The 15,242-nt window shown below is 39.8% G+C and overlaps 1 protein-coding gene across 5 annotated transcripts in view; it reads right to left on the reverse strand.

Moving 5' to 3' along the window:
* LOC123961276 (pleckstrin homology domain-containing family A member 7-like) overlaps positions 1–15,242 on the reverse strand; it is a 150,499-nt gene that overhangs the window by 30,080 nt on the left and 105,177 nt on the right. For all 5 annotated transcript variants that reach the window (XM_046036523.1, XM_046036518.1, XM_046036522.1 and 2 more), the window contains 3 exons: positions 9,780–9,884; positions 6,503–6,575; positions 2,328–2,428 (listed from right to left, as the gene is read on the reverse strand). In XM_046036523.1, coding sequence (XP_045892479.1) covers positions 2,328–2,428; positions 6,503–6,575; positions 9,780–9,884 — 279 coding nt within the window. The remainder of the gene's footprint in view (positions 1–2,327; positions 2,429–6,502; positions 6,576–9,779; positions 9,885–15,242) is intronic.

Consider the following 15,242-nt stretch of genomic DNA (forward strand, 5'->3'; position numbering starts at 1 on the left):
GGATTGTGAAAAACATGATTTCCCTCTACCCATCAAGGACAAACCGATGAGGATGGTATATATTTAGACTTATATCATAGCCAGGAACATTATACATGCATAATCTACAATACAGGTTCTAACAATGTTCAGCAACTTTCTACTTTAAACTGCCAAGTGTGCAAGTGTGCTGTTGACAGAAAAGTGTCATATACTGACCGCAGTTATGAATGAGATGGAAAGGTTCTAATCTCCACAACACTGCCCATGTTACCTTCCTCCTGGGTAGCTCCCACTTAGTCCTGGGACCTGGCTTGCCTAGCTTAACAACTTTTGATGTCTTTCATTCCTCCCTGATGTTCCCTACCTCTTCCTGGATCACGGTGCACCTGTCCTGCTATGCTAACTTTCTCCCACTGCTTAAAATGCCTTGGGCCAAGGCTTTGCCTTCCAGAGCACTGAATGCCGATAATGTGGTGCAGCTTGGGAGAGATAGTTGCCTGGTTTATGGCTGAGTCCCTTTTGCTACCTGATCTTGTTGCAACTCCGGCTCGGTGCCCACAAGGATGCTTCTAGTCTCTTGATGTTAGCAGAGCTCTACACTTGACCACTTTAAATTTTTCCACCGCTGATGATGATGGAATCTGTAGCTGGCCTAATCTAATGTATGAGACCCACAGAGGAAAAGCTTGGGGGAATGTCTAACCATGTCTTCAAGTGCTTGTTTATTTTCCTCTCCATGGGGTCATTAATTAGGATTAAATTTTTATGCACTAGGTCTATTGGACGATACCCAACTTGTCCATGTTACAATGACTACAAATTGACCATTAGTGAAATGTAACATGTTTAATTTTTAGTGTTAAATATTTAATGTTTAAGAATGTTGGCATAGTGTCTAGGTATTTTAATACCTAGACACTATGCCAACATTCTCATCCAAAGATCTTTAAGCTGTGAGAAGGTAGAGGATCGGTGTCTAGCTCACAGATAGATCAGGGAACATGGCTATGCAGCTGCTGCTTCTGCTGCTGCCATCAAACCTATGACCTTTTGGTCCCAATGCTTTTGTTCAACAACTAGGCATGTTATAAACCAGATTAGACCTGAAAACCTTTTGCATATACAGTATCAGTACATGCATTCACATTTTTAAGCTATGAATAAAGTGGAAGCCTATATGTACAGTATATGTGGGAGACTCTGTTGTGGGTGCTGTACAGTATGTATGCCGCTTAACTTCACATGTGTCGGGATTGACTCAAAAAAGACTTGTGCCTCAGTGAATGGAAAAACTTCATTCCATTCCTGAGGAGCATGTCTGTCTCAATAAAGACACTGACAGACATAGTAATAGACATCGCCACAACAGGTGGTGAGTGCTCCACAAAGCTGAGTGGTGGCTGGGCGGGTAGGTTCTAGGCATGGTTATGATTATAGAAAAATGTTGATCTGTTTTATTTACTAACATTTTAAAAGGAAAAATATTCTAGATTTTTCGGTAATTGCCAATTAGTTTTAGTGATAAGACATGCTGTCATTGTTCCAGTTATAAAAGGTACTCAGAAACAACTCTTCAACGCCACACAAACAGAAAGGTTTGTTCAAAAGAGATTGTACAATGTTAAGTACATTACTCATAAATTATCCTTGATAATTAGGCCTGGGGCTAATAGTCATGTGCCACCCAAACTGCTGGTCAACATACAACAGGTGTTACGGTAGCATTATGTTGTATAGAGGCAGCAGGTTTTTAGCTGGAAAGTAACATGTATTGCTTCAAATGAATGTCTCTGTCATCAACAACGTAAATCACTAAGTGGAAATTCTCATTAAAAGTGCTTTTAATAGCATGAGGGATATACATTTTAGCATATATGCCTAAAATAGGAATCCTTCAGTCACTAATCATATTCTACAAAATCAACGGGATCAAATAAACTTTAAAGTAGTGCAAAGAAGAGCAATGCACTTATGTACAAGTTTTTAGTAAAATTAGCTTTAACCGAAGCTTTGTTTTTATTCCTTGTGTGGCTTGAATTTTAAAGTTTACATGGACGTGTTTGATCTAGGTATCATAACCATATGGCAAATGACAATTGTGAAAAATACATTAAACTCATATGCTTGCAAATGATCAATCAATCTGTGCTGCATTTGTTAATTTCAAGAGCAATCATTCCTTGTTTTGTTTTTTAATCCAATAGCATAAAATAGGTGGCTACACACACACACACACAAACACACACACCTCATTGCACCCGCCAAAAAATCACATCTGAGAAAGGATAAAGTAATTCAAGATATGAATCAACATAGAGTAGTCTGTAGAACAATGAGAGGCATACCTTAAAGGCATACTTGCGGCTGATGTGGTCCTCAGGTCCCACAGGTGAAATGATATAACTGGGCAAAGGAATACTGCCTAGGACCGATTCCTCTCTGCTGTCTGTGGAGAGAGACAGATAGAGAAAGAGAGAGAGCAAGAGGGAGATGGCAGGAGGAATGGGGAAGAGAAAGGGAGGGAGGGAGGGAGTAGATAATCAGGGTGAGGAAGGTGAGAAAAGGAGTGAGAGAGATATGGAGGAAAGGAAAGAGCAACAAAATAAATATCACTCAACACCCACTAATTTCATCACTGCCTGCCACCAGTATCATAACACTCACATACACACTCTCACTCATGTGTCGTCATTCATACCACAGTGTTGTGCCAAACAGTAAATGACCACTCTGGTATCCCAGTGTCACAGAGCTAAAGCTGTCCTGGTCCAACTGGCAGCCAGCCGCCATTCCTCTGTGCCCCTTCGGGTTTACATGCTGACATCACACACACACACACACACACACACACACACACACACACACACACACACACTTCTATATTTGAAAGGACCCTCATTGACATAATGCAGTCCTCAATCTTTTACCTTAACCTAAACCTAAAGTCCGTTGAAGAAGAGAAGACTGCTTACAATGTCCTCACTTTGCAAAACCAACCTTACTCTCAAGGTCTGAAATTCAAATTGGTCCTCACAAATAGTACAAACACAAACACGCATATGCAACCACATTATGTTCTATCTTAATGACTTCACACATCTATAAATAAATAGCTACAGAGTTTTTGTTTTCTGCTGAACATTGTGGCAGCATGCTAGAAAGTGTGTGTGCATGTGTGTGTATGTGTGTGTACACAAATAATACCTCAATGTAAAATTTAGTATTGGTATGAGAATATGTGTGCACAGCACCTGCACGAGTGTGTGGGTGTTTGGCTGAGAGGTGATAAGACGGCACAGTGGATTAAAGGGGTAATTGGTTAAAAATAATTCAAGGACCTTTGGAGGAGACATTCCCTAAATGGTGGGTGAGACGGTGAGGTCTTTTTTATCTGCTTTGCCCCGTCTGTCTCACTCACACAAACAAACACACACACACACACACATTGAGCAGACTAGACCATGACAAGGGAAGCAAGATAACACCCAAACAGCACAAGAATGGTAGTATTTTGTCACTCTATTCTGTCCATTTTTTTCCCTGTTAAAAGGTTTGTCCATATCAGATTTAAGGGCCTAAGAATAGAGGGTGTCATATGCTGTTGTATGTTATATAGACCGTAAAGCCCCTTGAGGCAAATTTGTTATATTGTGATATAAAACTGACTTGACACAGGTGGTAAAAGAAATGAGAGGGTGAAACCAGGAATCAATTGCAGACAATCTAACAATTATTGTCATTATCGATTAATCTCCAGATTAATTTCTTGATCTATCTAATTAAGTGTTCTGTCAATAAGATAATTTCCCAGGACCCACTGTGTCATCTCCAAATTAGTTTTATCTGACCATCAGTCTAAAAACCTGAAGAAAGTGGATTTCCTGTCTTATCTGACGAAGCCTGAAAATATTTAAATAGTTGCTAATTCATTGTCTATTGATTAGTTTTTCCTCAATCGCTTTAGTACACTTCACAGATCAGAATTGAAATTATCAAAACTGCACCTCATCTCGTCACTTGTGCACATCATAAAAGCAATTTCTCATTGTTTTGAACAAATTGCAAATGCTTTGACACATTGATGCAAATGATTATGTAAAATTGTCTGCTGTTTCCAACATTACCAATTGCTTGTGTCATTCTGATCACAATGTATTACACCGGTTCTCTGTTGAATGGTCTTAACCCTCAAAACATCTAGGCAGTAGTTCATTGCGTTAGTCATTAGATGTAAAAAGGCTGAACACGTTGTCAAAATCAAAGTTAATAAAGTCAAACTTTATTGCAATTCTTCGCATACAAGTATACAGCTGAACGAAATGTTGTTTCGTACAGACCATGGTGCATAGACAAAATAAGAATAGACAACAACATCAACATTTTGTATTTTTTTCCGTTGTGCTATGCAGTGCTGTAAAACATTCAAGGCCTTTCTTTTCTGGAATGACATGCTCTGTCAACAAATTACAGAACAAACAGTCAAAGGGTAACTGTGAATCCTGTACAATCTCTTGTTAGCAATGTGTTACTTTACTTTTTACTGTTGAAATTGATATGCCTTATTGAAAAAGTGCAACCTTGTGCATTCTCAATCATTGCCATCAAAATGTTAGCCATAGTTTACATCAGAAAACACTTACAGAGTACACTGTTATATTTATAACATGGCTAAACATTTTGACTATGTTGTTCGTAAACAATTACACAAGAACTGTTTTGATCTGATCGCTGACAGAAATATTTACTTTTGAGACAGACTAAGGATTTTGAGCAAGTGCTGTTTGTACGATATGTTTTGAGAAATGCACTTACTGTTTTGCAAATGTCAAGGATGATTTGAGAAATGTACCAAAGCGAGTGAGAAAAACTGTAATACGCAAAATGCTTCAGCTCTAATTGTATAAATTCAGTTAACAGTTCTGCCTGCCAACCTTCCTGTCTTATTTTTTTTGGTTTCTTGTTTGTATTTCTGGCTAAGGTTTTGTCTAAAACTACTGAAATCATCCTTTAAAATACAATGTGGAAGTTTATAATTTTAAAATGTTAACACCAGGCTTTTACAATTCCCAGAAAAACTAACAAGGACATGACCTCTACAGCCCTGACAGAAACCATCAAAAAAACAATGTAATAAGAAAAAAAGCAAAGACAACGAGAGGAGGTTTGGTTATTTGTGTAAAAACAAGAGATGAAGGGAGGAGGGATAAGTGATGCTGGAGACAGATCAAGTGTTCACATGTTGAGAGGAGAAACCTTTGAACTGAGAGAGAAAGACAAGAGAGAGAAAAGAGAGAAAAAGAAACAACAGAGAATTGATTTTATCCTCCTGTCAAGGCGAGGAGGCAGATGACGAGGTGTCCAAAAAGGTTGGGTTAAGAATATGGAGATGAAAAAGAAAGGCGTGGAGAGGCAGATCAAGACAGCCAGAGGATGGAAACTAATGGTGAGGGAGGGATGCAGCTGTGTGTGTGTGTGTGTGTGTGTGTGTGTGTGTGTGTGTGTGTGTGTCCATATATTTCCACGCGTTTGAGCTGTAACCCACCGAGAAAGATCAGATTAATGCTCGCTGAGATTGAATCACCCGCTCCTTTGTCAGCTGCAGTTTACTTCAAATCTACCATCACCAGAGTCTAATTCAAACTTCTGAAATTCGTCCAAACCTTTTTGCTTGAAAGCTGTCATATTTCCATTATACATATTTATTTTTTCCTCCTTTGGTGATGTGTATTTCCATCAATTTAAAGACAAGAAAAGAAAAGAAATAAAAAGGTATGTGTGATTTTGTTTCTAGTTTTCTCAGGCAAGTTTTTGATGCTGGTGGAGATCGTTCACAGTGAGGACCTCAACTTTAACATTAAAGGTGCTTTCAAACAGTGAGCACATTTTGTCTATTTACTATGCTCAAGGTCAAGATTTAATATTCACACTGAATAGTCTTCTTGGAATTTATGAAGCACAATTCCCACAATGCCTTAAGTCGGCAAAAAGAAATGATCGGGAATAAAGACACACTACCACAGAAGCATAGGGATTTGGGATTTTGTCCTCAAAAAAAAAAAAAACATTGTTGAAGCCAAGGTTTGGATAGATATGTGCTAATAACTAAGATTACTCAACAGTGAATTCCACTTTTTCTTGGTAGCAAAATCTTAGGCGATTTATTTTTCAAACAACACCAGTGAGACACCCATAGACCATTATGCAGTCCAATACAATAGCCATTCAAAAGATCCTACATGTGTGAAGCTTATAACATTCAGGTTTTATTGAGACTTTCTGAAAGGTGTTTATTCAACGCTATGGTAATTTTAAAAGACTGTGGAGGTGTTGGTCTTTTGAATTGTATTCTATTTTAAAGTGCTTCTGTAATTTTGTCCTTGCCTGAATGTATGATTGTGGGGGAGTGGAAAACACAAAGAGGCAGGAGGCGGAAAAGGTAGCAAGTGGGAATTTTAATCATTTTGTCCACGTGCTATGTCCAGTCGACAAAGATAAACCTTTTTCTTGAACAACGACTCACCTTTGTAGTAGAACAGACAGAAATCAGCCAAGACGAACCACTTCCTCTTCCAAAGACGCATCCCAGAACTGTCCTGCAGAGAGATAGAGGGATAAATAGTGTAAGTAATGAATGAAAAGATAATAAGACAGAAAGTAGCACAGATTGTTGGAGATAACAAGAATGCATAGACAAGATATCTTAAATAGGAAGAGAGGGGGGATGGGGGATGAGAAAATGAAGGGAGAGTTAGAGATAGAAAAAAGTAGCGAGGGAGAGCGGATACAGTCAGGAAACAAGTAATGAAAGGAAAAGTGAGGTGGACATGAGCAGAGATAAAGAGAGTGAACTGGAGAGAAAGGGAGGAAGGGAGAGATCATTTGTCCTTGTTCACTGGCTCGCTGGGCCTGCCACGGCTGCTTTACTGCCCGTTTTGTCTTTTATGTTCTCTGGCTGAAAATGGTGCCGTTTGAAGAGAAGAGTAGATCCAGAAGGGATGAAATCAACCCAAGCACAAATATATGCTTCTCCTTTGGCTAAAAATGTATGAGCATGTATATGTGTATATTTATGTGCATGTGGTTGTGCCTATAAATGTATGCCCTTGCCAGCATTTAAAAGATTTTTTTAAATTAAAATTTGATTGCACTGCATAGACTAAGTTCATATGCGCATCTGTGGCTGTGCATTCCTGCCTGTGCCTGTGTGTATTTGTGTGTAGGTGCCTCTGTGTGTGGTCATTAAAATATAATTGCTTTGCAGTAACATCACTCACTGTTTGTCTTGTACTGAGGGCCAAGCCCTTTCCAGTGGGACGATGCCAACTACAGATATTTTAAGTATAACTATACAAATACAGTACAGTAATAGCATGTCTGTGATCAACAGCGGGTGCTCTATATTGTCAAAGCAAAAAAACTTAAATCAAGAAAAAATAAAACCAGGCCACTGGAGGAAATGTTACAGGACCATGCAGGCTGAAGCTGGAACTCATCCATGTAGCGTGTTAAAGAGACATGAACAGGCTGTCAATCAGGAACGTATATACACTGCTCAAAAAAATAAAGGGAACACTTAAACAACACAGCGTAACTCCTAATCAATCACACTCCTGTGAAATCAAACTGTCCACTTAGGAAGCAACACTGACTGACAATCAATTTCACATGCTGTTGTGCAAATGGAATAGACAACAGGTGGAAATTATAGGCAATTAGCAAGACACCCCCAATAAAGGAGTGGTTCTGCGGGTGGTGACCACAGACCACTTCTCAGTTCCTATGCTTCCTGGCTTATGTTTTGGTCACTTTTGAATGCTGGCGGTGCTTTCACTCTAGTGGTAGCATGAGACGGAGTCTACAACCCACACAAGTGGCTCAGGTAGTGCAGCTCATCCAGGATGGCACACCAACGCGAGCTGTGGCAAGAAGGTTTGCTGTGTCTTTCAGCGTAGTGTCCAGAGCATGGAGGCGCTACCAGGAGACAGGCCAGTACATCAGGAGACGTGGAGGAGGCTGTAGGAGGGCAACAACCCAGCAGCAGGACCGCTACCTCCGCCTTTGTGTAAGGAGGAGCAGGAGAAGCACTGCCAGAGCCCTGCAAAATGACCTCCAGCAGGCTACAAATGTGCATGTGTCTGCTCAAACGGTCAGAAAAAGACTCCATGAGGGTGGTATGAGGGCCTGACGTCCACAGGAGGGGGTTGTGAACACCATGCAGGACGTTTGGCATTTGCCAGAGAACACCAAGATTGGCAAATTCGCCACTGTCGCCCTGTGCTCTTCACAGATGAAAGCAGGTTCACAGTGAGCACATGTGACAGACGTGACAGAGTCTGGAGACGCCGTGGAGAACGTTCTGCTGCCTGCAACATCCTCCAGCATGACCGGTTTGGGTCAGTAATGGTGTGGGGTGGCATTTCTTTGGGGGGCCACACACACTACTGAGCCTCATTTTGACTTGTTTTAAGGACATTACATCAAAGTTGGATCGGCCTGTAATGTGGTTTTCCACTTTGATTTTGAGTGTGACTCCAAATCCAGACCTCCATGGGTTGATAGATTTGATTTCCATTGATAATTTTTGTGTGATTTTGTTGTCAGCACATACAACTATGTAAAGAAAGGAGTATTTAATGAGATTATTTCATTCATTCAGATCTAGGATGTGTTATTTTAGTGTTCCCTTTATTTTTTTAAGCAGTGTATATTCTGAACAATCTATTAACATTTTATGGTAATAATGAGTTGTTTCAGCTTTGTTGCTTACGAATGATAAACTAACAATATTCTAAATAAGACAATATTTCAATAAATGTGTTCATACAGGTATTTAAAGAACTGTCCTATTCATTTAAATGCTTTTAAGTTTAGTTCAAGTTTTATATGCTTGTATTGATTTAAATGTATGTACCTTTTAAATCATTGTTCTCTTGTTCCAGCTTCTGAAATGTGAGGATTGTTCCACTATTACCAATATCTTTGGGTTTCAGACTGCTGGTCAGACAAAACAAGGGCTTTCAGAAGTTGTGATGGGGATTCTACATTATTTTCTGATATTATATAGAACTGTTATTTGATTTATTTTGACAGTTTGTGTCATCAAACCTAAAAAAGAAAATGATGGTTAGACAGCCCTTGCTCAATTAATGAAGGCAACACTACATTATAATGTTTATTATTTAGCTGTTTGTTTTTAGTGAATGTACCCAGGACTCCCCAGGAAAGCAGTAAAGACTACTGGTGAAATAAAAAAGCAAAAAAGAGTTTCCCTCCTGTTTGAACCTAAAACCTTAATCTGTCATGTTGATACGGTTTTCTAATTGTTGGTTATCTATGTCCAAATTAACAAAAGGCGGGAAGCCAAAAGTGACGAGTTTCGTTATAAAGCTGGTGATGTGAGTAGCTTTTGCTTCTTCCACATTAGAGGTGACACTTCCCAAGACCAAGTATACATAGCCAGGAGTCAAGTTCAACAAGGCTTCAACCTGTTTTTGCCCGCTGTCCAACACGCAACACACCAGATCACTACACCTTGCTATGTGGGTGGTAGGCCCACATGACATCTCTAAATTTGATTATGCATATAACCTACCTTATTTCAGTAAACAGAAAATGCTGTTTACAAAGCATTTTGTAAATGCAATGCTGTTATTCAGACTCTTAGTTTTGAAATATGGCAGTCCAGTAAATACAGTTAATGTCAAAAACCAAAATCAGTCAAAATGTTGTCTGTCAGCGACAGAAGTCTTGATTTGTATGCACAACAGAATGAGTGTGTTTCAGTCTGGTGTCCTGACCTGTTTGTACAGCCATCCTCGGACCACCGCAGGGACATTGGGATTCCTTTTAATGGCCTGCTCTCTCTTCCCAAAGCTGTGCACCTTGCCACTGGACCGGGAGCCCTGAAACACACACAGACAAGTATAGCAGGCTTTCATGAGATGTAAGAAGACATAATCTCTTCTAAAGTCCTCAGCCATAACTGTGAATAGCTGATAATGTTATGAATGACATCACTAATTTCATTTCATGAAAAGAGTATGGGTTACGTACACATGGGTAGCAAAAAGGAAAAACCTGAATAAATGAGTGGAGAAACATAACACATGCAGATGCTTCCAAACAGGTGCACTGCATGGTATAATTAAACAATTAACATCCAACTATGCTCTGTGGCATGTATAAAAATGCAAAATGCTGAGCAGGCCCAGTTGATTCTGATTTTTTATATGTGACATTTAAAGATCCCTCACCATATTCTCAACAAATGGGCAAGTGCATGTATGGGGTACACAATGGTACAGACCTGAATGCTTGACCCCCACAGTAACGGGATCCGGTGGTTATGCTGTAGTGTGTGCGTGTGTCCAACACTAGACACTATGTTGGTTTTTCTTTTAATTTGTCACCCCATCTGCATGTACAGGTGACTATCTGCGAGATTATTATTTTGTTACTTATCAATCAGCCATTATCTCTTGTCAGCTTCTTAACTAATTAGCTACAAGTGTGCTCAATTTTTATACATCTAATTTGCTCAGCAACAAAGCTATGTGGCCAATTGTTGGATCTCAACATTACCATTTGCATTATTAGCTTGGTTATTTAACTTCCAGATAGCACCAAAGATAATCTCTAAGGTTTTAACAAGAGCAGAACTGTGGTTAATAAGGCTGGGACCAAAAGCAAGTAATTTATATTTAGAGGCAGGCTGTCTGTCCCTCATCAGACCAGTCAGTCTTACTTACAACATTACTGAATAGACTTTCACCCTCACCATGATCACTCTTTTTTTCTTGGGTACCTCTCTTTTTCTGCCCCAGTTGCGACATAATTACAGCCATTATTTGAGCACAGCCAATTCTCCACTGGATCTCTGTTACTGTGTCAGCCATGGTTGCCATGTGATTTTTCAGACATTGACAAAGCCTCTATAGACTATCAGGTTGGAGGTTAGAAAAATGGACTTGTGACCTGCAGCTCACTGGTTTGACTGCCAGACAGATACTGGCTGGAAAGCCTGGGCAGTGACACTGAACGGCCAACATCAAAGACAGCGAGGCAATAACTCCAAATTGTTTTCCGTGTCAGCAGTAACAGACTGCGGGCTGCTGTGAATGTGTCTAAGTATGTATGCTGAAAGTTCAGCATTGCAGATAAGGTGACTTTTTCTGCATAAAAAAGTAAACAATCATGATAGAAACAGGCAGTCCCCAAAATAGCCAGCATATGTTCAAGTGTCCTAAAATACTAATACTAAATACTAATCTTTGCATCTTCACTCATTTTAAGTTGCGCTCAAGATTTACCTGTATTTTTTCTGCCGCTGCAATATTTATGCTTGGGTTTCATTGAAGTTCTCAGAGATGCTGTTAAGCTCTATGTTCAAGCATTTCAGCCAATGTCAGAACGCCTGCTTATCATGTGCTGGGTCACAGGAGAGATCACAGCACACACTGGGTGAGAGAAGGGCTGGATTGAACTACTAGCTCACTCCTAGGCAAAATTTGATGATGGTGACCCCCCCTGTTTCTCTCTGTGGATTGTATGATTTGTGTATGTATAAAGCACACATTTATTTAGTGAATGTACCATGTAAGCACAATAAAAACTGAAATAATAAAGGCTTTATGAAAGGCCTGAGCCAGTTGGTGGATTTGAACTTATGTGACAGTGCTTCATTTATAGTCTAACTGAAAAGCTCCACACAAAAACTTGGACAGCTATGTGCATACAGATGGACTCACACTACATCTCTGCTGAAAAGTGTTGAATTTAACATTTTAAGTTTTTCAGCTGGCACAGATGGCACAATGAAAAATAGACCTGGAAATAGAATATTTGATTCCGTGTAAACCATTTATTTTCCACTAGTGACAACAACATCTCTGCCCCATCTTCTAGGGTAGACACTAGGGCCAGAACTAACAATTATTTTATCATAGATTAATCTGCAGATTTTTATTTTTTATTTGGATTAACCAAGTAATTGTTCATTCTACAAAATGTCAGAAAATAATGAATAAGGTCAAAAAAACATCAGTTAAGTCAATACCAAAAAAAAGTGAAATTATATTGTAAGGAACCGTCTGAGCAGTGTGACTTAACCTGCCGAGCTGAGGTCTATTAGCAGTGTTAAACTCTGGTAATATGCACTACTGTTCCACCCCATTAAGCTATAATTCAGCCAACTGTATAAATGTACAGCATCTGAGGCATTGACGTCAATTCATCTTTCATTACACACATAAAAGAAAAGCATGGGTGCGGTCTGTGTCGCTCTCAGAAAACCATGACATTCTTGCATTATTATTGTGTTTGTGTGTACGTGCCTGCTGTATAAACCAGCAAACATAGTTATACACTGTGCACATATTCATGAAACCTCATTACAGCATCCTCTCTTCTGAAAACTCGAAGAAAGACTACTCCCCCTGGCATAGCACACACACACACACACACACACACACAAATACCCTGCCACCTTTGTCACATTTATATTATAATAAAAGATATGGTGTGACGGCTGCATGCATGTGTGTATATGGACTGGCAGCAGCACTGGGAGGCATCCACAACTGGAAAACAGCAAACACACTGGCTAATTAGTGGAAAGCTGGTTGGCCAAGCATGATGCAAAGACACAGAGCATCTCCACTACTGTCACATTGGAGTCCCTTATCTGTAAACATAGAATATGTATATGTCCGTACATGTTTACTATGTTTGTCTCTGTCTGTATACATGCATGTCTGCAAATAAGAGTGTGTGTGTGTGTGTGTGTGTGTGTGTGTGTGTGTTGCGGTGGTCTATTTTTAGGCCGTGGAAAAGGCTGCAGTCCCTGCTGCAAAGTAGCACTCTGTCTTGTAGGTGAGTGACCCAGGGTTCTGAGCAGCTATTTGTTACATTAATGGCACACAATCAGACAACCTAAAAGCCTAGAGAGCTCAGTCGAAAGACCTGGAGGTTGTCGGCTCAAATCCCCAGCCAGACAGGAATTATCTGGGAGAGTGAGGTAATTAAAGAGTAGTGCTTCCCCCTCCCTTTAGAAATCTGGTTGAGGTCTACTTACACTAAACACCTTATTCCCAATCTCTTCAAGTGGATTTGATCATCGGTTAGAGGAGGCCCATTATGCTTTTCTTTATTTTTTATCACATACATCATGTTAGATGTTCACATTAAACGTGGCCAAAATTTAAAATATGTAAAAGCAAATGTGAGCAAAAGGTTAAGGCTTCAGACTTCTCTGAATTCTAAGTTTCCAGTTTTTTCTTGTGCTTTCGGTCCTTCTACTAACAAATTCCCATTAGCTAGTTAGGTAGCAGATCAGCCAGGCCAATCATATCTACTACCTCCAATGGTCCCGAGAACACTCGTTTTTCCAACCTAATTTCCCATTTGTCATATGCTGTCAAGCACACCAGCAAGAGGATGAGGTGGTGTTATAGACTGTATATAAAGATGGATGATGCATCTCCACTTCCTCCCACTGTAAAAAATTTAATCCAAAATATCCTTGATACAGGTGTTGCTCTCTTGTGCTGGTGACATCATGGTGAGTCTGCGCAGTAGTGATTGGGGTGGAGCCACAGCATCAAGGTCCACCCTTACACTAGGCCAATTCAAGCGCAAGCAGGGCTCTGCTGAAAACCCCCTTTTTATGACGTGAAACAACCTTTTTACAGCATCAAAGAACTAATTAAAACCAAATGAACACTTGAACAGCGTGATAAGAACTACCTGAAATTAGGGATGAACCAAATGGTCAGCAACCGAAATTAATCAGCTGAAAATAGCAAAAAAATAAGCACTTTCAGTGTTCTAATAAGTCAAAAGACCGAATAAATTTTACTCAACAATTAAGGTGTGAAAGCGAATCCAGCGTTTTGGGCGGCTTGATTACGTACAAAGTCAATGCAAAGACGTGAATTCGCTCTGAAAGAGGCATTTGTCGCGACATTCGCTGATTCACGCGAGTTCAAATTTTTCAGTTTGGGTGAGAAATGTCCAAACGTCACCAGCGGCTTCAGAGCGTTGTTTGCAGAGGACCTGGCAAGCGGTGTAATGACAATCCGCTGGCCGACGGAGAGCTCCTAAAGAATGGGGAAGTGTATGGGGAGCAGCGCTGCAGCTTTTGGACAAATAAACACCCGTAGTCGGACTGGATTATGCTCTGACAACTATGCCGTTTACTCGCAGGACGAGGTCAGAGTTAACTGCTTTTATTAAATTAGCTGTTTACTTTAGTTTTTGGGATTACTGATTACTGATTGATTTATCTTCACTTGCGCTTCTCGGCAGCTAGCTTCCGTGCACATCCCGTTCCACTGTTGTTGTTGGCGTTGGAGTTCTACTGGACTACTACTTCATATTTATATAAAAAGCGGACAAAACTGGACATTACTTGGAGAAAGGAAAGCGAGGAAGTTGAACTACCTGGTGAGTTCACAAAATATGTGTCAATTTTATTCCAGCTATTGTACTTTACTGTGAACAAGTTAGCATAGCATAGCCCAACTCCATCCGAACTACATTCAGAAAACAAACATTTTGAAAGTTGTTGTCCTGCAGACTTGCTGACAGACCTGACAAAGCATGAATTCATATGTCTAAGAAATCAGCATCATATTGTAGTTATTTCGGCACCAGTTTGATCTGTTTATTTTAATTAAATCACAGCAAAAGGTTTACTTTGGGTTCATACAGCTGTATTCGCAGGTTGTGTTTATTCACTCATGGCGTTGTGTGTGAACACTCAAAATGTCCAGGGGTCAAACTTTTATTAACTTTGCTTTCAGTGTGAACACACCATTACGTTGACATGTCGGCAGTGTGGAAGCATTTTAAAGTCATTTGCAGATACTGTTCTGCTGAATTGTCTTCAAGCACATCCACTCCATCTGTGGCTGACTTCTTAGAAAAAAGCTGATAAAATATAGAGCTGGAAATGAGCATAAGAGGTCCCCTTAAACAGCAGCTGAGTGTAGCTGAACACGGCAGCTCACAAGTCAGTCTGGGTTACTTTTAGTGCTGAAATGATTAGGCAGGTCAGTGATTATACAAATGACAGAACTGACAGAATTTGATCACTGATTCACATTATTTAGTTGCAGCTTCTCAACTGAGAATATTCACTGCTCTTCTCCATTTCACATCACTGTAAGTTGAATGTCTTTAGGTTTTTCAACTGTTAGTCTGATAAAACAAATGATTTAAAAGATGTCAATACCCAAGCTTCCATCCAAATTTAGCACAGA

This window comes from Micropterus dolomieu, linkage group LG22 (assembly GCF_021292245.1).
Source record: "Micropterus dolomieu isolate WLL.071019.BEF.003 ecotype Adirondacks linkage group LG22, ASM2129224v1, whole genome shotgun sequence".
NCBI classification, from domain to species: domain Eukaryota; kingdom Metazoa; phylum Chordata; class Actinopteri; order Centrarchiformes; family Centrarchidae; genus Micropterus; species Micropterus dolomieu.